At 43.0% G+C, this 26661-nt stretch overlaps 1 protein-coding gene across 3 annotated transcripts; it reads left to right on the forward strand.

Moving 5' to 3' along the window:
* The first annotated feature begins 7 nt into the window (after positions 1–7).
* On the forward strand, positions 8–26195 carry PSME3IP1 (proteasome activator subunit 3 interacting protein 1). Of its 3 annotated transcripts, none has more exons than XM_040982664.1 (8): positions 8–202; positions 12704–12798; positions 13213–13357; positions 13808–13906; positions 14293–14414; positions 17896–18029; positions 22144–22208; positions 25256–26195. In XM_040982664.1, the coding sequence occupies exons 3-8, from the start codon at positions 13231–13233 to the stop codon at positions 25471–25473; spliced, it is 765 nt and encodes a 254-aa protein (XP_040838598.1). In that variant the 5' UTR covers positions 8–202; positions 12704–12798; positions 13213–13230; the 3' UTR covers positions 25474–26195. The 3 variants fall into 3 exon arrangements, with proteins under 3 accessions (XP_040838598.1, XP_040838600.1, XP_040838599.1); XM_040982666.1 differs by having other exon boundaries at positions 13216–13357; XM_040982665.1 differs by lacking the exon at positions 8–202 and adding an exon at positions 8415–8858.
* The last annotated feature ends 466 nt before the right edge of the window (positions 26196–26661 follow it).

Below are 26661 nucleotides of genomic sequence, written 5' to 3' on the forward strand. Positions count from 1 at the left end.
GAGGAACAGGAAGCCCCGAAGGGTCAAAAGGAATACAAAAGCAGCGCTTTTTTTCCCCCTCCGTTTTCTATTTTCTTCCTTCTCTCTCTTTTTTTTCTTTGTTTCTTTTTTTCTTTTCCTAGAGAGGAGCGAGCGGCCTTTGCGGCAGCGGTGTCGGGTGGGCACCGCCGAGGTGAGGGAGTCTCGCCTCCTGCTCTGGTAGGTGAGTGTGGACTGGGTCCTGGCCAAGCGGCGAAACCTGGCCTCGTCCTCGGACGCGGGGAGCTGCTGCGGCTGATGTTCGTATCAGGGCCAGGCCGGTTCTCAGGCCACGCACGCTGCCCAGTGTCCTCAAGGGGCCAAGGGCTGAGCGCTGGCAGGCTCCCACCGGAGTGGGGTCGAGGGAGACCGCCGAAAGGCGACTCTTGGTAATGTCCGGGCCACTTGGTCGACTTAAAACTCGCTTTTTTTTTTTGCATAGGTGGGTCCTCCCAGGTGTAAGTGAGGAGCAGGCTGGGGACCGGGGGCCGGATGCCTCGGCATGTGGTCCCGGTCGGCAGTGGTGGAAGTCCAGCCCGTCTGGGCAGGACGGGAAACGTTTGTCGTGTGCCGCGTGTGCGAAGTGCATTGGCTTCCAGTGGCAGACAGACCCTTGCGCCTGTTTTTGGAGGAAGCTTGGAGGAGAAAAGGCCGAGAGGTGGAGCGTCCTGTTTGCGACGCGGTGGTCCTTGCTGATGTTAGTCTGCACAGGGGCCCCATCGGTTCACAGCAGTGGTTCCTCTACCTTAGCGGAAAGGGAGGTTTTCTGTGGTCAGATCCCTGACCGGGAACCTCAGATGGGCTGCCTGAGTGGATGTGGAGTGGAATTCTGTTGTTAGGGTTACCACTGGGAATGCCCTAGCATGGGGGTAGCTGCGAGGCCAGATTGGCCTAACGTGAAGTGTGGTTTATTTATTGGTCCGTAGGACGCCAGCAAGGGAATTGGAGGTCATTGGCTTTTGAAAAGCTTGAGAAGAATCTGTGTGGACCCTTTTTCTGATGTGAGGAATTGAGCTGAGATAAAGGCCGCTTGCATATCTTCCTGATAAACATTCTGAAAGGCCAGGCTATTTTCCTCACAGGAGTCTCAGTGCCTTTACCTGCTGGACTAATTAATTATTCATGGTTCTACTGAAGGTGGACTGATGTCAAGACCATTGACAGGGGTGTAAGTCATTTTCCAAGGTTGTTGATGGTTGGTTAAAGTCAAGCTGCTGCTTCAGATGCAGAGAATCACAAAACTGGTAAATAAGATCATTTAGCTGCATGCTTCAACCATAGGCTAAGTCTTTGTGGCTGCTCACTTAAGTAGTTTCATCTGTTTTCTTAAACAATATTAATTATGGGCCCTGTGCTGTAGCCTGGTGGCTAAAGTCCTTGCCTTGCATGTGCCAGGATCCCATATGGGTGCCAGTTCTAATCTTGGCAGCCCCATTTCCCATCCAGCTTCCTGCTTGTAGCTTGGGAAAGCAGAAGAGGAAGGCCCAAAAGCCTTGGGACCCTGCACTGGTATGGGAGTCCTGAAAGAAGCTCCTAGCTTCAGATCAGCTCAGCTCCCACCATTGTGGCCACTTTGGAAGTGAATTAGTCAGTGGATGGAAGATCTTCCTCTCTGTCTCTCCTCCTCTCTGTATATCTGACTTTCCAATAAAAATAAGTGAATCTCTTAAAGATTTATTTATGGCCATTGCAGCCATAGCGGAGCTGGAGCTAACCCAGAAGCATGGACCTTCCTCCAGGGCTCCCAAGTGGGTGCAGGGGCCCAAGGACTTGAATCATCCTATCCTGCTTTTCCAGGCCATAAGTAGAGAGAGCTGGGTCTGGAAGTGGAGCAGCTGGGGCTTGAACTGGCACCCATATGGGATGCTGACACTGTAGGTGCAGTATTAGCCTATTGTGGCACCACACTGACCCCAGTTTTGTCTGTTAATAACCTTTTTATTACACATGATCTTCATTCTCAATTATCTATTCACTGTTTACTGTAGAATGCATTTCCAAGATGGTGTTTATTTGGGCAAAATCACCATGATGGATCTGACCATGTTTTGTGTCCCATTTCTTTGATAATTGGGTTTCTGGAGTCTGTTGGTTAGTATCTTTCAGCCATTTCCTTTAAGATTACTTCTGCCGTGTGTGTGTCTGCTGACTTCACGGACCCGCCCCTCTGTTCTCTGCTTCTTACTCTATTTTCCTGTGTATGTTGTGGATAATTATGGGTATAGTGTTATCAAAACATATTCACAGTGTGCAACAGTCAGATCATGGAAATGGGGAAATTTATCACCTCAAAAGTTTATCATTTCTTTGTGTTGAGAATTTTCAAAATCCCCTCTACAGCTGTTTTGAAGGATGTAATTCATTGTGTTGATTGTATATCCCTCTACGCTATAGAATATTAGAAGCAAGTCTTACCATCACCTGCATCTGCTAACCTCACTTTTCTTTTTTTCAAGATTTATTTATTTTTATTGCAAAGTCAGATATACAGAGAGGAAGAGAAACAGAGAGGAAAATCTTCCGTCCAGTGATTCACTCCCCAAGTGACCACAATGGCCAGTGCTGCACCGATCTGAAGCCAGGAGCCAGGAACTTCCTCCAGGTCTCCCAGGCAGGTGCAAGGTCTCAAGGCTTTGGACCAGCCTTGACTGCTTCCCCAGGCGACAAGCAGGGAGCCGGATAGGAAGTGGGGCTGCCAGGTTTGGAACTGGTGGCCATGGGAGATCCTGGCACTTGCAAGGCAAAGACTTTAACCACTAGGCTTCGGCACCTGACTCCACACTTTTTATCTATTCGCCAGCACCACAAAGCTCTGCTAACCATTGTGCTACTTGTTTCACTGCATTTCCATTTTGTGTGTGTGTGTGTAATTTACTCATTACTTCCAGTTTGTTAAACTCATTTATTGAAATCTTCAATTCATTTGCTGCACTTTTTAGTTCCTGGAGCTCTATTTGGTTGTTCCTGTTTTCAGTTTATATTCTGCAATATTTAAACTTAGATTGTTGAGACTTCATTTCTGTTTCTTTAAACATGGGAAGCATGGTTGTTTTTTAATCTGCGTAATTCCACTGAATTCCTAGTCAGCTGTTTGTGTCTTCTCTTCATCTGCCATGTTCCTCTCCAGTTCATCTTCACATTGGCGGTGTAGAGCTGCAGCAGAAGTGGCTGTTTTAATTCTGATTTTCACCTGCTAGATTTTTCGAGATTCTTTACTAGTTTACCTTTTTTTTTTTTAAAAAAATTCCAGGTTATTGACACAAAGGTAGAAAATGGGTTTCCATTCCCTAAAATTCATCATTTCTAAACATGAAAGCCACTTCCCCTTCATTCAGGTTTTAGAATGTAAAATTTGTGTTCTAGCACTGTTAAGTTAAACTAGTAGTGTTTACTGTTAGTGCAAAAACCACTGTCATAAATAAGTTTCCCTGGTGCTTTATTTTAGTCTCCCTTTTCTGAACTACTTGATGCATAGGGTTCTACTCCTTGATTCTTATCACCTTGTTCTACTTTTCTTTAAATGGCTTATGTCAGGCCCAGCGCTGAAGCCTAACAGCTAAAGTCATCACCTTGTACATGCAGGGATCCCATATGGGCACCAGTTCTAATCCCGGCAGCTCTGATTCCCATCCAGCTCCCTGCTTGTGGCCTGGAAAAGCAGTCGAGGATGCCTGAAAGCCTTGGGACCCTGCGCCCGCTTGGGAGACCTGGAGGAAGAGGCTCCTGGCTCCTGGCTTCAGATCAGCTCAACTCTGGCCATTGCAGCCACTTTGGCGATTGATTCATTGGACAGAAGATTTTCCTGTCTGTCTCTCCTCTCTATATATCTGACTTTCCAATAAAAATAAAATCTTTTTAAAAAATGGCTCATGTCAACCTTCTCTTTACAGAAAGCAGATTTCCCACTTGCTCAAAAGTTGAGTGAGTGCTTGTTTAATAACTGGCATGGTACCTTGTACATCATAATAGGTCCTCTGAAAAGTTTTATTTTAAAAAACAAAACTTGAGTAAGTTGGCTCTGTATGGTTAGTCTAATGCAGAGCCTTTTTTGTTTCTTTAACCTCACATAAGGGGAGGGATGCGTCTCGGGAGATGGAGCATGGTTTGGTGTGTGGTTTAGATGCCAGAGGCAGTTCAGGTGGTGGAGTAGTGCACAGTCACAGCAACTCTTGAAAATCTGAGAGGTGTCATGTTGGATGTAGTAATATCAGTGCTGGGAAAAACGTAACATGGCAAGGTTTTTCCCTAGCTTTGGAGAAGACTGCCGTTTTCCTTCCTGTGAGCCCCAGTTGCTTTTAGATGTTACAGTGTGTAGAAAACATGACGGTATTAGAATGATACATAGTGAGAGAAATGTGTATGTAGACTGGGGGACTGAAGATAAGCTAAAGGAACCAGTATTTAAGTTAGTTCTCTCAGTTTTTCAGCATGAATAGGTTAATTCAAAGTTAATTAATTTCCTGATGTGTATGTTTCTTAGATGCTACAGGTACTACAAGCTGCTCATCGTAATAGACATGAGATATGGATTAAATTGCTTATGTTTTTTATATTTTTAGTCTTCTTTGCCTTTGGAGTTTTTACATAGGTTTAGTGTTAGAAGATTACTGTGTCAAATCAGAGAACACTGTATAAGTAATTCTTCTCTGAACATGTTTTATAATACAGGGGAAGCTGGCTTCATCTAAATTGCTCTGTCTTGGGGGACGTGCCTTGTGGCTAGAAGAAAGTCTTTAGTTGGAATATAGTTGAATTAGCGAGATTCCTCTTAGCTGCTGCCCTGCATTTTGAAGTTCAGTGCGACTTAACACCAGGGAGGAAACACTGAAAAGCTAGGAAGCCATATTGATTGACAGACAAAAGGATTGTCCAGTTGTTTTTGCTACCCTGACTAAAGCCTTAGGACATAGCAGAAATTGATTCTCTGTGGTGTAATTTTACATGGATAATCTGCCTAATTTTAGAATTAGTATGGTATGATGACTAGTGATGTAAATATTTAAGTAGTCTGCTAACACAAAATTCATTTTTTTAAGAGTTATTTATTTATTTTTATTGGAAAGTCAGATATACAGAGAAAAGGAGAAGAGACAGAGAAGAAGATCTTCCGTCCAATGGTTCACTCCCCAAGTGACCACAACAGCCAGTGCTGCACCGATCCGAAGCCAGAGCCTAGAACCTCTTCCAGGTCTCCCACGCGGGTGCATGATCCTAAGGGTTTGGACCATCCTCAGCTGCTTTCCCAGGCCACAAGCAGGGAGCTGGATGAGAAGCAGGGCTGCTGGGATTAGAATTGGTGCGCATATGGAATCCCAGTGCATTTGGGGCAAGGACTTTAGCTGCTAGGCCAAGCCGCTAGGCCCACAAAATTCAGTTCTTTAGGAAACCAGATTCCATTAACTTAACATCATGGCATGAACGAAATGAAGTAATTTTTCAAGTCAAGCATAACAGTTATTGGAAGGGAGAGGTGCTCGATGTATATATTTTATACTTATATAAAATATAAGACACTGAAGCCATTCATTCATCCAGCCAACCTGAATGAAACTAAATATCCAAATCTCCAGTATAAATAAAGCAGTGCAGTGTTAGCAGTTACTTTGACTTGAAATATATGAACTTTGTTTTCTAGACTGTCAAATAATTGGAAACCCAGGTTGGTTTTTTGTTTTTGTGCCAGTTTGAAGCTTTTAGTTTTGGATGAAGAGATTTTGATTTTTTTTCATGCATCTCCTATTTAAAAGATTTAATCCTTTAAAAGATAACGGTTGATAGTTTGAGTCACTTTGAGAAAAAGTAATGCGAATAAAGTTGACAGCACTTAGTATTTTTAAATGTAATAGAGTGAGGACCACCTAAGCATTCCTGATGTAAATCCTTTGTGTCCCTACATAACTATCAATAGTTAGATCCCTATAGTCCAGGCCTGTTTATTTGCCTTTTAGTTTTAATGATTTTAGCAAACAAGGGAAGAGGAAGAGATGTGAAAATTTAGCTTGGCAGCAGCCAAGTAAATAAAAGTCAACATAATCTGATTTCCTAACCTGCTCCCCTGCCTCCTTCCAGATGAAAGTTACTGCCTTTCAGGTGCTTATCACCTTTCTCAGGCAGAAGCAACAGCCGCTTGGCATTCAGCTTTTTAAAGAATAATACAGTGGGGCCCAGTGGCATGGCCTAGCAGCTAAAGTCCTCGCCTTGACCATACCAGGATCCCATATGGGCGCTGGTTCTAATCCTGGCAGCTCCACTTCCCATCCAGCTCCCTGCTTGTGGTCTGGGAAAGCAGTCGAGGACGGCCCAAAGCTTTGGGATCCTGCACCTGTGTGGGAGACTTGGAGGAGTTTCCTGGCTCCTGGCTTCTGGCTTCTGGCTCTGGATTGGCTCAGCACCAGCTGTTGCGCTCATTTGGGGAGTAAATCATCGGACAGAAGATCTTCCTCTCTATCTCTCCTCCTCTTTGTATATCTGACTTTGTAATAAAAATAAATAAATCTTAAAAAAAAAGTGTACATCAAAATCTTATTTCTCAGTAAGAGTAAGCATTTTTAATCAGTTAAAGTTAAATGGAGATGTCAAGAGTTAGTTTGGAAAGATGTTATTGATTATATAGCATAATATGAACATTTCATGTTTGTCCGTTTGATTTGAACTGCAGAAATTGTGTGGTGTTTGACTAGAACTACCTAGGGGACAGTAGAGCTTCAATATATACTTGTTTAATGGCACCAATGTCTGTTAACTTAGAGCAGCAGGCACCTAGATTTATACATATTGGAGCATTCGTTCCAGCCTGGTCTTCCAACTTGTCATTGTTAATCTGTATAGTAAGCAATCATATACTTCATGTATGCTTGATATTATGCTAATAATATCTGTAGCTATAAAGTGTTGTTGGAATAGTTATACGTGGTAAGATACAATGAAACTTCTGGAAGGACTTAGAAATCTTTTTTTTTTTAAATGATTTATTTATTTTTATTGGAAAGGCAGATATACAGAGAGGAGGAGATACAGAGAGGAAGATCTTCCATCCACTGATTGACTCCCCAAGCGGCTGCAAGTGCCAGAGCTGAGCTGATCCAAAGCCAGGAGCCTGGAGACTCTTCCAGGCCTCCCATGATGGTGCAGGATCCTAAGGCTTTAGCTGTCCTTGACTGCTTTCCCAGGCCACAAGCAGGGAGCTGGATGGGAAGCAGGGTCACCAGGATTAGAACTAGTGCCCATATGGAATCCCGGTGTGTGCAAGGCAAGGACTTTAGCTGCTAGGACCCTTGGGACCCTGCACCTGTGTGGGAGACCCGGAAAAGAAGTTCCTGGCTCCTGGCTTCGGATCGATGCAGCACCGGCCATTGTGCTCACTTGGGCAGTGAATCATTGGATGGAAGATCTTCCTCTCTGTACATCTGCCTTTCCAATAAGATAAAATCATAAAAAAAAAAAGTGGGAAAGATTAAAAAAACTATACAGGATCATGCTGTTGAAAATTAACTTTACCCTAGAGTAAATGATTCTCAACCTAGAGGTGATTTTACCCCGTAGGGAATTTATGGCAATACTGGGAGACATTTTTGATTTTCAGCTGGTGTGGGAAGTTGGTTGTTACTGGCATCTGGTAAGCCAGAGACCAGGAATGCTGCCAAACATGCTGCAATGCACAGGACAGCCTTATTGTAGAACGACCAGACTCCTGGTGTCAGCATTAATGAGGTTGAGAAAGTTACCACGAAACATTTTAAGCTTGTTCAATAATGGTGTGGATTGAAAGGGGGAATGAAGTAGAAACAGAGAAGTAGGCTGAGACCCTTAAAAGAAGAAATGAAACAGTATGGGACCTTTCCCTAGAACTAAAGTTTGAAAAAGACAGATTAGAAAGGTCACTACAGGTAGGAACAGCAGAATTTGGCTGGTGGTGTGTTGAGGTGCTTGTCAAGGTTTCCAGTCTGGGAAACTGGATTGAGACATAGTTCAGGATGCCTCTTCTCATTATGATTCACTTTGCTAATGTGTTACCCCACTGTTTTCTGGTATTACGTATGGTGTAACAGTGCTAAGTATTATTGTTTATTATTTTTTAAAAAAATATAACTCATGGAGTCTAGCACAGTACTGAATTTTCTTGAACTATAGATAAAATAAAATTATAAAGTAGAAAATACACTACTAGGAAAATGTAGGATTGCCAAATTATGTACTGTATCATGATTATCTTTTTTTAAAAAATCTTGAGTTTTTTTATAATTTTAAAAATTATTTCTTCAAGAGGCAGAGACAGACAGGACAGAGGAAGCAAGCTCCCAGCCATTCGTTTGCTCCCCAGATGCTCACAACAGCTGGGGTGAGGCCATGCCAAAGCCAGGAACAACATCTCAGTTACCCCCATGGCTGGCAGTGACCCAGCTGCTTGAACATCGCTTCTGCCTCCCAGTGTCTGCTTTAGTGGGGGGCTGGAGTTGAAGCTGGAGCCCAGTGTCACAGCCAGGCACTCTGAGACAAGATGTGAATGCTTTAAGCTAAATGCCTGCCTGGTTAATTATCTTTGTGAAAGTTAAAAGTGTGTCTGTCTGTGTGTTTCCTAATTTCTCACAGTTTGATTTGATCTCTTTCCCTTTTAAAATGTCATAGTTATTTATGTCGCCGATTTATTCCTCCTCCATGCCTTGAGTGCAAACAATCTTTTTCTCACTCCTGAAGCTTGTCCAGAGCTTAGCATGGTTCTTCGTAGTAATGACAAACCTTTCAAAGCATGTGCCAAACACTGTGCTGAGTGCTTTACATGAATTATATTGTTGGCCTTCGCAGAAGCTCTGTGTTGTGCAGAACTGCTTTGATCCTCATTGGTAAGTGTAATCCTGTGAACCAGGAGACCAGGGCCGGAGGAGTTAGATGACTTGTGCAGTGTCATAAAACTGAGAAGTGGCTGAACTAGGGTTTGAAATAGGGACTCTTGATTTCAGGCTTTCTGATTCCCTGCACTCTTAAGGAAACTCAACAGAAGGCACTTGTGTTTTACTGGCTCAGTTAGATTAGAGGGGTACTGAGAAATATCTAATGTTAAGGTTTCTTACTGACAGTGAAATTTTAAATCCTGCAAAGGCCTGAATATTTCTGAGGAAGGAATATTTGAATATTATCCAGGATACCCAGAAATGTGACCGCTTATTTATCAGTCGTTTCTGTTCTTTAACCTTCCCCAGCACTGTTGACATTGGAAGCAAAGAGCAAAAGCAACTGAAATGCTGTGGAGCGAGGACCTAGAGGAGAAAATAGGAGCTTAGGGAAGAGGTGGCTAAGGCAGTCTGTTCTAGCCTAGTCTCCTTTAAATGCATGGTTGCTCACTATTATGTGTAGCTATCTAGCCTGGCTTATTTATTTTGGGATCAAAGGAATGGCAGGGATGTGACATTTGCTGTAAAGAGCAGACTTTTAAATGTTTTGACCTTGTGACTCTTCAAGAAAGCAACCTGTTGACACCTAATGAGGAAGAGTTTCTTTGTCAAATTCTAAAGCCCTTTTAATTTCTTTTTAAATGTGTTTCTGCTGTATTTGTTTTTACTACATAACTATAATTCTTGGTTTTGTCCCTGTGTGTGAAAGATGCTAATAGCACAGAGAAACATAAATGTTTAAACCTAACACTTAGTAGAGAAGATTGATGAGAAAGAGAGCAGTAAGACTGCTTATATTTGTGTTTTCCAAAACTTGATTTATAAATGGTAGAAAAATTTTTATTAGAGTTTCCGATTAAAATTTGAGCTCTTAGGCTGGTGTGACATAGCAGGTAAAGCATATAATGGTGGTATCCTAAGTGAGTACTGCGTCCCTGCTGTTCTGCTTCTGTCGAATTCCCTGCTAATGGCCTGGGAAAAGTGATTGGGCCTCTTGCCATCTACGTGGGAGACTTGGGTGGGGGGCCTGGCCCAACCTTGGCTGTTATAACTGTGGGAGTGAACCAACAGGTAGAAGATCTCTCCCTTTATAACTCCTTCAAATCAATCATTTTTTAAAAAATAAGCTCGCTCTTATATGTATCCCAGTTTTATTTCAGCCTATTGGAAGTTTTTGTCATTATTAATACATATGTGTATTAGTTTCATTTTGAAAAAAATGTATAATGAGCATACAGAAAGGTATTTGATGCAATGCCAGTGGCATTGTTCTAGATATTTATTGTCCATGTCTTAGTCATTTATACTTTGATAAATTCACTGTTTTTAGGCGTGGTTGCTGAAGTCTCCATCTTCTAACATTAAAATAACCAAGAGATGTTTGACTCAGAACAAGAGGAACTTAGAGGGTGTCTTCAAACAACTAAAGCATTGACATGTTGGGAAAGATTTGGCTCCTTTTGTGTAGTCCCAGTAGTTTGAACCTGTGGAATTCATAGGGAGACACTTCAGTTTAGTTTAAACAACCATCCTGGCAGCTCTGCTCAGTAAGGGAGATGACTGCAGGGGGAGGAGTAATATGGTCTTGCTGGAAGTTTAAAATGTAAGTTAAGTGATCTGATGTGGATGATGGATTCAGATGCCAGGTGGAGGTTACACAAGATGGGTGATACAGACCCATACCATTCTGAATCTTTTACCAGGAACCTGAGGTGTAGGAGAAGCTATCCAGGTGAGAAAACAGAGCTATGCCTCAGGTTAAAAGGGGAAGCTCAAAATCTAGTATGCCTCTCTGATAGGCCTTTACATAGTTCACATTTTCTCTTCCAGGAATATGTAAGAAATCATTGGCCTTTGTTTCTTAAGAGGTTTTTATGTATAACTTGAGGAATTTTTGGCATGCGCACAGAAACAGAACAGTTTTTGTAATAACCCTCTGGCTGGAGACATCGAGTGATGCTAAATCAGAAGTATTCAAAATTCTGTCATTGTTGCTACATTAAATTAAACCTCAGAGACAATACGTAGGATCCAGGCTGCAACAATTTTCTGTTATTTTGGATTTGCCTGTTTTTCTAGTTTCACTCTCTTTGCTGAATAAAAATGGTGCATGAAAATTGGTGCATGAACATTCTTAGCTTCAGAATTAGGTGTAGGTAAAAAAGTTAAAACTGATATGCATTTATTTTCAACCAAGATTTAGTGGCTTATGAGTGTGGTGAAGTGGGTAAGAGTATACTTTTAAAAAAAGGTTATTAATTTTAATGCAAAGTCAGATTTATAGAAAGATCTTCCATCCACTGATTCACTCCCCAAGTGGCCACAATGGTCAGAGCTGGGCTAATCTGAAGCCAGGAGACCAGAGCTGCTGCTGGGTCTCCCATGAGGGTGCAGGATCCCAAGGCTTTGGGCTGGCCTTGACTGCTTTCCCAGACCACAAGCAGGGAGCAAGATGGGAAATGGAATATCTGGGACTTGAACCGTCACCCATATGGGATTGTAGCACATACAAGATGAGGTTTGCCACTAGGTTATCATGCCAGGCCCATTTACAATTTTTTTTTTAAAATTTTTGTTTTATTTGAAAGGTAGAGAGAAAGACCCACAAAAGCCAGACTGGGACGAGCTGGAGCTGAGAACCTAGAATTCAGAACCTGGGTCTCCAATGTGGGTGAGGGGGACCCAAGTGTTTGAACTGTTGTCTGCTACCTTTCAGGTGTGTATTAGAAGCAGAAAGCTAGATTGGAAGTAGGATATCTGGGATTCAAACCAGGCACTCTGATGGGATAAGGGTATCCGAAGCAGCAGTTTAACCACTGTGCTATATGCCTGCCCCAAAGTATGAGATTTTGATATTAGGCTTGTTTGGCTTTACTATTCACCACTTGTGTCACCCTAGACAAGTGACCTAACTTCTTTGAATGTCAGCTTCATCATTGATAGCATGCAATGAATGAGGTAATATATGTCAAAGGTATTTAGTGTAAGAGCTCAGCAGATGTTTGTTATTTTTGTAATGGCAGACTTATCCTATGATTTTAAATAAAATATGATTTTTACTATTAGGTCATCTTGGAGCGGACCTTGGAATGAATATGTGCCTTGTTAGGGAGTAGTACCGTGAATAACATATATTCTGTTTCTGTAGATACAGAGGGTATAAGAATTAAAAAAGCAGAACTTTAAAAAGGAGTGGTGTGGAGTGTGTGTTTGGGGTGGCCACCTGGGACATCTGCTCCTATATCTGAGTGCCTGGAATCCAGTCCCAGTCCTATTACGAATTCCATCTTGCTTCTAATGTGTACTCTGGGAGGCACTGATGGTGGCTCCAGCACTTGGGTCCCTATGATGTATGTGGGAGCTCTGTATCGACATGCTGGCTTCTGGCTTCTATCTGGCCCACTCCAAGCCAGAAGCCAGCAACTGGGGAGTAAAACAGAGGATGAAATCTCTCTGGCCTCAATCTTTCTTACTCTTTGCCTTTCAACTAAAAGTAAGGGAGTAGTACAAACTGTTCTTTACTTCCTTTCCCTCTTTTCTCCAAAGAAAGATTGCGGTAGAAGTAGATAGGAGATTTGAGACCTTTTATGTAAAGATAGGCATGTAGTGGTTGAGGCTATTGTCAGTGTGAATAAGGGGTTGGAGTTAGAATTTGAAGTAACAACCTGGAATTTATGGAAAGGAGGTCAGGAACAATATGAGAAGCAATCAGCTTCATTAAACTTGTTAAAATGGAGGCTGGGAGGATTGGGTTCTTTTAGGCTTACTTTCTGCCTGCATGGTTTGTGCACCTCTAGGCATATCATTACCAGTGATACAGACTGCATGCCATCCCTGAGGCTCCTTGTGCACCTACCATTCTCCAGCTGAATCTGCCTAGAAGCAAGAGCAGGTGAGTCAAAATCATGTCAAGTCCCTGAAAGAGAAATTTCAAGAAGGAACAGTGTCACATGCAACAATAGAGGGTGGGCGCTGGGAAGTGTGAGTGCCCAAGAGGAGAAATTTCTGCAGTGTTAGAGTTACTGTGAACTGTGAAGTACTGGGAAATGAGGGTTATTCCAGAGCCTCTTGCTATCTTTTCAGGCAGTAAATAAAACTACCTGGTATGTTAGGGGAAAATGTAATTATGTGCTCTCATTAATGACTTGTAAATTAAACTGAGTGCTTTTGTGTTTTTTGTTTGTTTATTCAAGATTGGAAGAGAAGTCTAGTCTGTTGCTAGGTGTGGCATTCCTAAATCTTGTTTCTCTTTAGAATTTTAGTTGCAGTTCTCACTTGAGATGTTTTTCTTCATCTTGTTTTTTAGTAGACTCATTATTCCATTATGGATGGAGGAGATGATGGTAACCTTGTTATCAAAAAGAGGTTTGTGTCAGAGGCAGAACTAGATGAACGGCGCAAAAGGAGGCAAGAAGAATGGGAGAAAGTTCGAAAACCTGAAGATCCAGAAGGTCCGTAGGTTATGGCTTGACTGACATCCAGCTGAGTGACAGCCCTGCCGAATGTGTGTTCATTGTTCGCACTTTAGAATTGAGCAGCAGAGGCTCAGAGAGGTGAAGTCACCTGTGTAAGACCTCCCAAGCTGGGAGCAGTTCAGGATGCTTAGGTCCTTGCCCTTTCCCCTCTACAACACAGCCAGGAGGTATGGCTAGTCTGTTCCATCTGTGTGTCCGTGGTGTGAATGGTTGCTGCTGTGGAAGGCTTGGGTTGATGATGGTTGGCTCTGAAATCAGCTGGCGCCTCTCTGAGTCCAAATGGAAGCTGTGGACTTTGTACTATTTTGGTGTTAGGCTTGCTCTCAGATCATGCAGATACTTGACCATCTTTTAAATTCTTTGTGGTTCTAAAATAATATGACAAATTTTAAAGTGTATCTCTTTCCCTCCCTGCCTGCCTTTCAGAATGTCCAGAGGAAGCTTATGACCCCCGGTCTCTCTATGAAAGACTACAGGAGCAGAAAGACAGGAAGCAGCAGGAATATGAGGAGCAGTTCAAATTCAGTAAGCTTCAGAAAATATGAGTCTATGGGACTATAAGGGGCCTTTTTGCTGCACTTTGTCTCATGCAGCACTCTGTCTAACTAGTAATGGAATTGTCTTGATAATCTAGTCTCCAGATGCTCATTTGATGGGAAAGAGACAGTTTTCTTCCTCTAGATCACAGCAAGCAATTTCAAAACTCAAGATACCCATTTTAATTCCATGCTAATATCTAGTAATGGGAGAAATGCTTTGATTTTATGCCATGTTATTTATCCAAAAGTCATGGTGTTTAGTAGTTCTTTATTCTAATCCCCTGAAGAATCTGCTGTTTATTAAAAAAAATCTTATTTGACTGCATTTTTCTTTTAGCCTGTTAAATGTTTCTTGTTTAATTATTTCCTCAGAAAACATGGTAAGAGGCTTAGATGAAGATGAGACCAACTTCCTTGATGAGGTTTCTCGGCAGCAAGAACTATTAGAAAAGCAGCGAAGAGAGGAAGAGCTGAAAGAACTGAAAGAATACAGAATATCCTTTGTCCTTTGAGAGAAATCTGTAGGATGTCTGTTTTTCTCAGCAACATTTATGGATTTCAATTTCGTGTTACATAGAAAGTGGGTCTTCTGCCTGGCCATTTCTAGAGTCTCTTGTGGCTCTGAATAACTGACAGTCATTTGTAGAGTTTTTGTTGTACACCAGAGCCTGTTGTAATCACAAGTTCATGTCCTTTAGGATTAACTCAAGGCATCAGTCCTAAGAGTCAGTAGCAGGACATTCGTGCTTTGTGGGATAAGAATCTGAGACAGATGGGCAATGCAATCAACCTCATCCAGGAAAAAAATTGGCTTCTGAGATTTAAAAGGACATGTTGAGCAACTCTGCTGGTACAGCTTGGTCAGTCCCCATAGAGGGGTTGAGAAAGTGGCAAAGATGACATCACTTTGGCTTCTTACTGCCCTTGAATATCTTAATACACATTGCACATGGAACTGGACTAAATGAGAATTCTCAGTTCTGTGCCACATCATGCTCACACTAATTACACAGCCCTCTGCTGAATTTTTGTTTTGTTTTGTTTTTTTCCCGGCTTACTCCATTTTAATAACTAGTAGTTGTCTACTCCCAGATGCCTGTGCTCCAGGGTTGTCTGATTCTTGCCATATCTTTAGCCACATTAGTAGCAGTAGACTTCCTCTGGGCTACTATGACCATCTAATTGCTTCCTGTTTCTACTTGTGTCCCCAGCAGTCCTTTCTTCAGACAACAAAGGAAATTTTAAAAACATGTGTGACGTCAGGTCACCTTCCTGTTGGAAACACTCTCATGGCTTCCTGTTGTATTTAGGCTGAGGTCTACTTAATCAGACACTCCAAGCCTGTTAAGATTTAGGCCAACCTTTTACCTTCCTCCCCTGGTCTCAACCCTACTTCTGATAGTGGATAGGAGTTGATGGGAAGTTATACTTCAGTTCCAGCTGAAGGATGGAGATCGAGCCTTCTGATCTCCTCTCCTCAGCCCTTATGACTACAACTTACATATATGCTTGTAGAGATAGACAGATAAAGGAACTACATTATTTGTTTTTGCAAGATTTATTTGTTTTTACTACAAAGTCAGATATACAGAGAGGAGGAGAGACAGAGAGGAAGCTCTTCCATTCCAATGATTCACTCAAGTGAGCACAACGGACTGTGCTGTGCAAATCCAGAGTTAGGAGCCAGGAACCTCCTCCAGGTCTCCCACGCAGGTGTAGGATCCCAAAGCATTGGGCCATCCTTGACTGCTTTTCCAGGCCACAAGCAGGGAGCTAGAAAGGAAGTGGAGCTGCCGGGATTAGAACCGGCGCCCATATGGGATCCTGGTGTGTTCAAGGCGAGGACTTTAGCCACTAGACCATGCTGCCGGGCCCGAATTACATTATTTCTAACATGAAAATTTACCTGTAAGGAAATAGAATAAGGTTGTGTCTCAATTGAATAGTGTCTTGTTTTATGTTGGCAGTCTAGCAGATAAGGCAGCATCTCCCAAACGGCATTCTGGAGAGTTATGCTGGGAGTGAGAGATGCCCTTCAGTTCAGTTAGGAGAGAATGAACAGGACAGTAGTGAAGCAAAAGAAATGTTTCTGTGTCGGTAACCCTGCAGTACAGCGTTGGAGGGACTCCAAGGGAATTGGTTTTAATTGGGTGCTTAGAAAGTTCTGACAGGAAAAATTGCAGAAAAGAAAGGCCTTCCAGCCTGCTGACATAATGTATTCATTTTAAGCACACACGTAAGACAGGAATGTTAAGACAGGAGTTGCGGGATTATACATTTGTTTATTGAAACTTTAAATTAGGAGCTAGTTCGTGGTGTTGCTTGGTTATTGTGGATGATGCCTTTTATGATACAGATGATACAGTCTTCTGAATTCATGCATGTTGTGGTTTGTGCGATGTAAGCAGTAGGACTTTGTTTTCTCTGGGCTTGGACCAGTATTTAATAATGTGTATGTTTATAAGGTGTGATTTTTTTTTAAAGCCTCATCTATTTGAAATTTTTGAGATGTGCCTATGTGTTGGCAGCATTTTTCAGGGGAGGGAGCTTTGAAGTGGATCAAATATAAGATTAGTACTTCCTGCTCCTCACCTAAAGAAATTTGGGGCTTTTTTTCACTTTGTTCTTTTTTTTTTTTTCAGTTTAAAACAATAAAAGTTGAATGTGGGATTTTGTCTGTGTCCTGGTATAATGTATGTGTGCTTTTATTTTGTTAATTTTCCTGTTATTTTTCATTAATATTCCTGAAGTTGAAGATATACAAAGATTTTGGCATTCTCTAGTAGCAAGATGAAGTCTTTGGTTTTTTTCTTTTTTTCCTATAAAAATGGACAGTATTAACACGATATCCATTTCTGTGTTGACTTTAGAAATGGTAAATGGATGAAACTCAAAATTGTGCTGAGCATTGTGTGTAATCACCATTGAAAACTGCAGATATGGAAAACGGAGTCAGGTCCTGAAGAGCAGTCAGAATTTCCTTACGTCTAATAGTCGGTTTTCTCCTTGGTTCAAAGCCAGTTAGACAGCTGGCCTGTTCTGTGTACCTCCTACCTCACCTGCCCCTTTGAGCTGGTAGCATGTGCTACTTAGATTCCTTGGTCACTAGATGTCAGTGTTGTTTCAGAGAGGCGCCACCACAGCTCAGTAAGGGCTTGCATGTCAGAATGTTTGTCTGTGGTCAGGTATGAAATGTGGAAGCATCCCATAAAAAGGAGGGAGCAGAGGGGGCTGCTAGAGAGAACAAGTCAAAGTGACAGACCATAAGAGCCAAAAAGTGACATCACGCATGAAGCGGTGTTGTTAAAAATGCTGTGGCTGTGGTTCTTGTGTTGTGTATGCACATTAAAGTCACCTGCAGAGCGTGTTTCACACAGGCTCCTGGGCCTCTAGAGATCCTGGCTCAGCAGCCTTCAGGAAGGAGGCTGTGTACTTTTCGATGAGGCCTGTAACTGGGGCAACGCCTGGTACCAGCAGAGAGTGGTGAGGTCTTCGTGATATCTCAGATTGAGTGTCATTGATTGATGGTCATAAGAACATTCTGAAAAATTTTGGTTTTACTCTTAAGGAGAACACATCTTTTCAGAGAAATCATGGGTTTTTTTTTTTTTTTTCTGTTTACATTCCTTTTGCAGTATTTATTTTCTCCAGCAGGTTTGATGCTGGCCATGTTTTTAGAAATGGCAGGTTTTCTGGCTGTGCTCAGATTTTCCTTGAGAATCAGAAGGAGAAATTGCTTTATTATTTTGGACTTGATACACTAAACTACCCTGTGGTCCCTTCATTTTTCTCTAAGCTACCTGGATCTGGCTGGCAAAATAAAGAGGGGGGAATCATTTTCCTTCTTCATAAATAGACCAAACATATGGCACAGCTGAAGGGCCATTGGGTTATATTTGTTATCCTTCTCTTGACTTACTTTTAGCCTGTGGTAGATTTTCTTTTGCTTAGCTTGTGCCTTAACCTGTACCTTACAGTAACCTCAATAAGGTTGGAATTTCTTCAGAAAACAAGAAAGAAGTGGAGAAGAAGCTGACTGTGAAACCCATAGAAACCAAGAACAAGTTCTCCCAAGCAAAGCTGTTGGCAGGAGCTGTGAAGCCTAAGAGGTCAGCCAGCACTTACACAGCTTAACTGCTCTGAAATGCCACTTGTCATGGCATGGACCAGAGGGAAAGATAACCTGGCATGAGCCTCGATCAAGTCCTTTTGATGTGCTTATGTTCCCTTCCTCTTTGACTTATTGCCTTTTTTAAAAAGATTTATTTATTTATTTTGAAAGGCAGGGTTAAAGAAAGAACAAGATCTTGCATTCACTGATTCACTTTGCAAATGGCCATAATGGCTTGAGCTGAGCCAGTCTGAAGATAGGATCCAGAAGCTTCCACCAGGTCTTGCACATGGGTGCAGGGACCCAAGTGCCTGGGCCATTTTCTGCTGCTTTTCCAGGAGCATTAGCAGGGAGCTGGATTGGAAGTGGAGTGGCCAGAGTTCTAATTGGTCCCCATACTACAGACTTTACCCAGCATGCAGCAGTGCTAGCCCCAAGACTTGGTGTGTTTTGTAGCCTTTGATCCTTTTGTCTGCTCGTTCACTAAACAAACGTGACGAAGGCTGCGCTGCTCTGCATTGGGCACCTACCATGTGCCAGATGCTGTGTTAAGTGCTTGCCATGCATGATCTCATTGCTCTAAAAATTTATAGTAAATGCAGCTCACTGTCACCTTTATTGTAGAGGCAAAACAGATAGTTTGAGAGACTGAGAACCTTTGTTCACAGTCGCCATTTTAATAAGGAAGTGTTTGTCTGTTTTTCAAGGCAAGTGAGGTCACAAGTCCTGTGAAAGGATTTGTGCTTAGGATGTGGGTGGGCAATTGGAGGAACACGTAACTTCCTGTTTGGGCATGCTACAGAAGGATGTTGACTAGGGGGGACAAGGAGGGTTCTGACAGGCAAGACAAGGAGAGAACGTCCCAGCATAGGGAACAGCTGTTGCAAGGGATTGTGGCTGAAAGAACATGGCCGCTGTGACAGGCTTACAGACATTCCTGTGGCACTGAATGATGTTAGGGGGTGTGACACTACCCAGAGGTTTCTGTGAGTTCTTTGTTGATTTGCTCCTCTCTCTCCAGATCTTGACACCAGAGTGATTGAATAGGATTATTCCAATTTGACCAAGTATGGACCATGGGCAAAATGATGTTGAGTTTAAGTGCAGTCTATTAGGAAAATTGATGTAGTGTGCTGGCAACTGGCCCATGTTTTGAAGGGAGTGTGTTGATGCAGTATTGTGGCTTGGCACTCTGTCCATCTGCTGCAGATGTTCCTAGGAACATTGCCTGCATGGAAAAATGTCATCATGGTACAGCAGCAGAAGGGAGGAGTGTTGGTAGCCTGAAAGGGGCCTCTTCCCAAACCATGGATTATTTCTTTCAGGTTCTTATGTAAGCATTTGCAAGAGGGCCAGTGTCTTTCATGATTTGCGCCTGGGTCAATTTTACTGGATTATATCAAGGAACGCTCTTTGGATTAGCAGTTAGTTACCTCTTGACAGTGCTCTTATTGATGGCAGCTAAGTGGATGTTAAAACTATTGCTCCAACTTAATTTTAGATCCATTTTAGAAAGGGCTATATTAGCTTGTATAGTCACCTGAATACAGCTCCTCTCCTTTTGCATGTTGAAACTATGTCATTATAGTTTTGTGTACTAAGGTGGTAAATTAGTCTCCTAGGGTATGAGCTCCTTATCTGTAGTGCCCTAGGTTTTTAAGAATCAGCTGGGAATTTGTTACTACTGTGAATCTGCATCCTCAGGCTAATTCTAGAAAGTTTTGAGTGGAGTGTGGGAGTAATTTTTTAAAGTTTCATGAGTGATTCTGATGCCTGATAAAATCTGGAAGCTACTGATGTGTGTATGTTGTAAAGTATAAACACAAAACAGGCGTCTGTCCCATATCTTCTTTAAAGGAATATATGGTTTTCTTTTGTTGAAAGCAACCACTGGTGCAGTGTTTTTAGCAGTGAAGTCACTCCTTGGGATGTCCATGTCTTGTAATGGGGTGCCTGGTTCAGGTCCTGACTATTCTACTTCTGATCCATCTTCCTGTCTCTGGGAGGCAGTTAAGTAATATTTCATGTATTTGGGTCCCTGCCACCTATGTGAGAAATCAGGTTGAGTTCTGGGCTCCTGGCTTTAACCTGGCCCAACCCTGGCTGTTGCAGGCATTTAGAGAGTGAACCAGAAATGGAAAATCTCCATCTATTTCTGGGTGTCCCTATGTCTTCAAATAAAATGAGAATGTGGAGCCAGCATATGGCATAGTGGGTAAATTTGCTACCTGTGGCACCAGTATCCCTTATGGGTACCAGTTTGAGTCCCGTTTGCTCCACCTCCAGTGCATCTCTCTGCTAATGACCTGGGAAAAGCACCAGATGGCCCAAGTGCTTAGGACCTGAGTGACATAGATGAAGCTCTTGGCTTTGCCCACACCCAGCCCCAGATGTTGGAACCATTTCAAGAGTGAATCAGTGAATGGAAGCCACCTCTCTGTCTCTTGTCTCTCCTTTCTCTGTAGCTCTGCTTTTTTTAAAATTAAGGTTTATTTATTTATTTAGAAAGCCAGATTTACAGAAAGGTCATCCTTTCGCTGGCCTACTCCCCAAGTGGCTGCAATAGCCGGCTGAATTGATCAAGAGCCTCCTCCAGGTCTCCGATGTGGGTGCAGGGTCCCAAGGCTTTAGACCATCCTCTACTGCCCTCCTAGGCCACAAGCAGGGAGCCGGAAGGGAAGTAGAGCAGCCAGGATACAAACTGGTTCCCAGGGCCCAGCACGATGGCGCAGTGGTTAAGGTCCTCACCTTGCACGCCCGGGATCCTGTATGGGCGCCAGTTCTAATCCCAGCAGCCCCACTTCCCATCCAGCTCCCTGCCTGTGGCCTGGGAAAGCAGTCGAGGACGGCCCAAAGCTTTGGGACCCTGCATCCACGTGGGAGACCCGGAAGAGGCTCCTGGCTTCAGATCGGCATAGCATCGGCCATTGCGGTCACTTGGGGAGTAAATCATTGGAGGGAAGATCTTCCTCTCCGTCTCTCCTCTGTGTATATCTGCCTTTCCAATAAAAATAAATCTTTAACAAACTGGTGCCCAAATGGGATCCTGATGCATGCAAAGCTAGGACTTTAGCCACTAGGCTACCACACCAGGTCCTGTAACTGCCTTTCTAGTAAACACATTTTAAAAAATATGTGGGGGAAGAAAATTATTTAGAATCCATGAAATATGATTGTCTCAATTATGTAAATTTTAATTATCTCAATAATTTCTACATCAACAAGCAAGTAATAATGGATAGGTAAAAACACTTAGATGGTGATGCAAAACTTGTATACAACAAAAGTTGAAGAAAACTGATAGCTTTCACAGCCTATAACTGACAAGGACAAATATTAGTAAGCTGATTATCTGTGGCAGGTGTGGCACAATAGATTAAGTGGCACCTTGGATCATCTCGCATTGGGGCGCGAGTTCCAGATCCAGCTGCTGTGCTTCAGTTCTGCTGCTGCATGATGGAAGGTAGCAGATGATCTCATGGTCTTTTCCTTCCTTTCGGTTTTACCTTCATTTATTTGAAAGGCAGACCTACAGAGGGAGGGAGAGACAGATCTTCACCTGCTGATTCACTCCCTAAATGGCTGTAGTGGCCAGGACTGGGCCAGTGTTTTCCTAGGTCCATTAGGAGGGAGCTGGATTAGAGGCACACAGAGCAGGTGGGCAGCAGCTTCACCTATTAGGCCACAAAGCTGGCCCCTGGGGTCATTTCTTCACAGATGTCCTTCTGGTGAGTCCTTGAGAGCCTCTCAGATGATCTGATACGTCACTGTGTAGATTTTCTTCAGTCATTAATAATATAACTAAATTTCTGTCACTTGTTAAATCTATCTGTTGTTCTAACCAAGTTGAACAATGAAGAATAACGAGTTGAAGTGATGCTCGAAAAAATAATGACTCACCCCTTGGATGTGTCAGGAATTTAAGTTGTCTTTGTAACTAATTGTATAATTAGAAGGAGATTAAAAGCCTAAAGGAAGGCTTTTCATTTCAGACCATCTAGCCTCTTAAGTCTGCTTAAGACTCATACAAATGGTTATGGGAGTTCCTGATCTGCTAAGCTTTGATCCACCCAAATTGGACATAGTTCAAATCACCATGGTTTTTGTTACAGCTCAGAGAGTGGCAACAGTGTGAAAAGACTGAAACCAGATCCTGACCCAGATGACAAGAATCAAGGTGGGTGGCACCATCATTTTTATCTTTTACTCAAAAAAGCGTGAACTACCGCTAAAGGTCTGGCATTTTTTCTCTCCCAAGTGTACTTATCTAAATTTAAATTATCAGTCTATTTTATGCCGTGCAGAGTTTGTACCCAAGAGTATGTTTACCTGCCCTGCAAAAGTAATACATTCAAAGCCAGTGGATCTGATAAATGACAGTTGTGTTTTCCCAGGAATGCTTACAGAGCCCTGGTCGTATCACCTCTGCTCACAAAGGGTTTTGTATCTTCCCCAAATGTCAAGTTTCTTAATTTCACGTGGTTTGCTACCCGTGGGAGGTAGAATGCCTGGCTGCTGCTGATACTGGCTTGGCCTGAGTCTGGAAGGCTAATTCGGTCTCCAGGAGCACGTTTTCTTTGGTGTTACTGTTAGGAGGCATTGGTATCTGCCTACATACTACGTGGCACAAAGTTTCAAGCCAGTGTGAATGTTGCTGGGACTAGGTTAGGGAAATTCAAGAGAGTGCAGTTCATCCCAACTTCCTGTGGGATTGAGACTCTGAACTAAACTCATGTGTCATTTATAAAACAGAGCTTATGTTTATATCTTTTCCAAATAGTAACACCTACAACCCCTTTCCCCCTCCCCTTTGGAAAGAATATATGTTGTTTTTATACTGCTTAACATAATGAGTATTGTTTTAACATAATCCACTCTCAATTATTGCTTAATTGACTTGTTACTGTACCTTGGGAATTATTGCCTAATTGGACATGGAGAGCTTTTTTATCTTTTGTAAAGTCTTTGTCATATCCCATTATCCTATAGTATGTTCATCTCTGTTTTTATTGATAAACATTTACATTATTTCCATTCTTTCCCTATTCTAGTGTTTCAGTAATAACTCTGAACATGCATAATTTTTGACATGCACATATATGAGTACAACTGTTAGGTCAGAGAGGATGCCGGTTTATAATTTAGATATTGCCAAATTGCACTTTGGAGAAATTATTCTCATTTTGTCTTCCATAGCAGTGTTCATTGACCTCTTTTTAGCATATAGAAACCTTGCTAAGTTGTGATTAATTGGTAGACTAAATAGAATTAATGAGTGCTATATAAGTGTGCACGTACGCATTATACAGCTTTGTAGGAATCTTAAAAGTGTTTCAGTTAGTAAACTAATTGCCCTGTGTTTAGTACTTACTCCCTGATAGAAACTATTTGAATGAATCATTGGAATTGAAAACTGGTGTGGCTGTGAACCAGCCAAGTCAGACCCTTGTTTCAGAGGGGTTTTTTTTGTTTGTTTGTTTCATATCCCATTTTTCTCCTGCTGTGTTCTCATAGCAGAAGCAAGGCAAGAAATGTCCTCCTTTGCTCAGAACTGAAGCCTCCCCTGCAGAGTGTCTCTTAAGGTTCCCCCTGTTCTCAGCAGAAGAATTTACTCTCTGGTTGTTCCAGAAGATAACTTTGTGACCTCAGTGGAACTTCAGGTTGTTGTTTGAAGAACTACTCCCAAGTCACACATCTGTCTGAGCTTCACACAGATTCTCTGTTAGTACTTTGCTGTGTTAATTTGGTATGACAGTTTGGGCCTGCAAATGTAGAAGTTGGCAGACAACGTCACCAAATGGGTGGAATCAGAGGGCATCAATTCTCTTTGGACTGTTAGCTGCTTCTGGAATGAAATCTGTTAGAGTTGAATTTCTCTTTTCTTTGTTGAAACCTCAAAAATTGGGAGTTTGGTTAGCTGGGTTCCTTCTTTGTTTAGGTCAGCTCTGGTCCTCTATAGGTACTCTGAACTTGACCATTTTCTTTCTAGGACAGGTTCACCTTCCAGATGATCACAATGGCCAGAGCTGGATCAGACCAAAGCCAGAGCTAGGTGCTTTGTGCGGGTCTCCCATATGGGTGGTAGGGGCCCAAAAACTTAGCATCGTCTTCTGTTACTTTCCCAGGCCATTGGCAGGGAGCTGGTTCAGCCAAGACACAGTCGCCTATGTGGGATACTGATGTCCTAGGCAACAGCTTAACCCAGTTGTGCTACAGTGCCAACCCTTTGTAATGAAATTGTTTTCTAACATCTGGTTTCATATGCTTGAAGACATGCATGCTTTTCATATTACATGAGGTTTCTAGGTAAGTGAAGTGTTAGTGTGTGTCAGGCAAAGCCCTGGGGGCAGTGAATTGTGACCTCCCATCCTCTCTCACTGACCTCAGGGACCATTTAGGTACATTATCTTGTAATCCACGATTAGTTTTAAGGCTTTCTATGTAAGTGACCCCATGCCCTTGCCACGTCATTTGACTTGCCTCACTTAGAGGAAAAGATGGGTGGAGCTGAGATCTTTTTTCTTTTATCTTCAAAGTCTGTATTTTCTAGACTGAGGCGTTCCATCTTTGGAGTGGCAGAGAAGGAAGAGTCCCAGCTAGTTGATGACATTCTGTAGAGTGTTAAATGTTACCTGTCTGGCTTCAGTTCTTTCACAGTTGTGTAAAAGGAACACAGTTGGAAAGCAAGGGTCGTGTTTCATCAGTTTCTAAATTGCTCAGCTCCTCCATCAGGGAGAAGCAGACCTTCTTAATAAGGAACATTATTTTGCAGCTGAGGTTTGCCCTTTGAGATTGTGTGCTAGCTGGCACCGGTCAGAAAGTATGGATGGTGTAGTATGCCAAGAATTGAATTGTTAACTCTGCCCCTGTGTCTCTGAAGCTGGCTTCCTTTCTGCTGTTTCCTGCCCTGTGAATAACTAAGGATAATACAGACTAGCCTTCCACTTGTACTGCCATGGCTGTGTGGGTGCAGGGACATCAAACCTCCCTCTCAGAGCTGGTGGAGAAGAGAGGGTGGACAGGCGCTGGGCTTAAAGAGACATTGACAGATTCCCAGCTTTGAGAAGTCCTTTCCCCCTGAGGACCTTCCCTTCCTTTAGTTTCTGCACAAGGTTGCTCCCATGCTAGTATATGGGTGAAGCCCTATGCATGGTGCCTGGCACTGAGAAGTGAACATTGAGCTATGGCAAAGGGTGGTGAAGTAACAGTCCTCCTTCTTTACAGAGGCTGCATCCTGTGTGTCTGTCGGAAGCACTTCCCTGAGTGGTCCCTCCATCCACTGCCCCTCTGCTGCAGTCTGTATCGGCATCCTCCCAGGCCTGGGTGCCTACTCGGGGAGCAGCGACTCTGAGTCCAGCTCAGACAGCGAAGGCACTATCAACGCCACAGGGAAGATCGTCTCCTCCATCTTCCGAACCAACACCTTTCTGGAGGCTCCCTAGCTCCCCTGTCCTCAGCACAGGGAGCTCCTCTCCTCCAAGTAGTTGGACTGTTCATCCTGCCTGTGGGCGTTACCTCCCCTCAGAAACTCAGCGTCTGCCTCCTGTACACACCATGTTTTTAACCTGACCCAAAAATGTGCCAGAACCCATTTGTGGCCCGAATTGCATTTAGTTTCTTTCTACTCCAGTGCAGATGACCAGACCTGTCCTGCTGCCCCTTCCTTCTCTGATGGGATCAGCTGGGGGCAAGGCGCAGCAGAAATTCCTGGGAGGATCGGCACCAGCTGGCTTGCAAAGGGCTTGGGTTATATTGCTTTCTTGTTTTCCTTCTACAATAGTGCTGGAAAACAAGGGCAGTAACTGGACAGGTCGTATCTACCTGTCCTAGTGTAGATGAACAAACACATTGCTTGGTTCTGCTGCTCTGTGGGGTATGTGGGGGAGGAGAAGTGACCCAGGTGAGACATGGAGCACATCCTGGAGCTCACCAGTTTTTGATGTTGTGTGACTAAGATGACAGAGTACGCTTGAGGGGGTGTCCGTAGCACTCATTGCTGTCCTGTCATCTTTCTTACTCGGCCTTTCTCCGTCCTCTCTGCATCTGGTTCCCTGTATGTGGGAAGGGGCTGCAAAGAAAGCTGCCACCTTCTAGTCAGACCTTTCTCTGCCTGGTTGCTTTGTTTTTGTTTTTGAAATAAAGGACTTCAGTTTAAGATTCTGAATCTTGGAGAAACAAGCAGCCCTTATTTAATTATGGCAGGAAATCAGAACTGATGCTGATAGAGATGATAATGAGATGATGTATTTCTGGCAGCTTCTGGAATACAGATATTGCAAACTAGTGGTACACGCCTGAATATTGTAACTGTACTCTGCATACTGATACAGAGTATACTTGTGGCTCTTAACCAGGGGGGCTGTTTCTAGCCTAAGGTGCTTCCTCAGAACTTTGTCTCAGCTGCTGCCCCTGTCTCAGCTGCTGCCCCTACTGTCGTTTTCCTCTCCCAAAATTAGAGTTACTGCTCCACTTCTTTGAAAAGGCAACAGGCCCTTCCCTCTGGGAGGGAGGCAGAGGAAGGAGATGTGTGAAGGCCTCAAGGACCAGGGTAAACATGAACCTTAGACACATCTCTACACACCCTGCTTCAGAACAATGAGCCTGTACAATGCTTTTGCCTTATTCCCTTA

Source organism: Ochotona curzoniae, unplaced genomic scaffold (genome assembly GCF_017591425.1).
Source record: "Ochotona curzoniae isolate NIBS_2020 unplaced genomic scaffold, NIBS_Ocur_1.0 contig_3622, whole genome shotgun sequence".
Classification (NCBI taxonomy): domain Eukaryota; kingdom Metazoa; phylum Chordata; class Mammalia; order Lagomorpha; family Ochotonidae; genus Ochotona; species Ochotona curzoniae.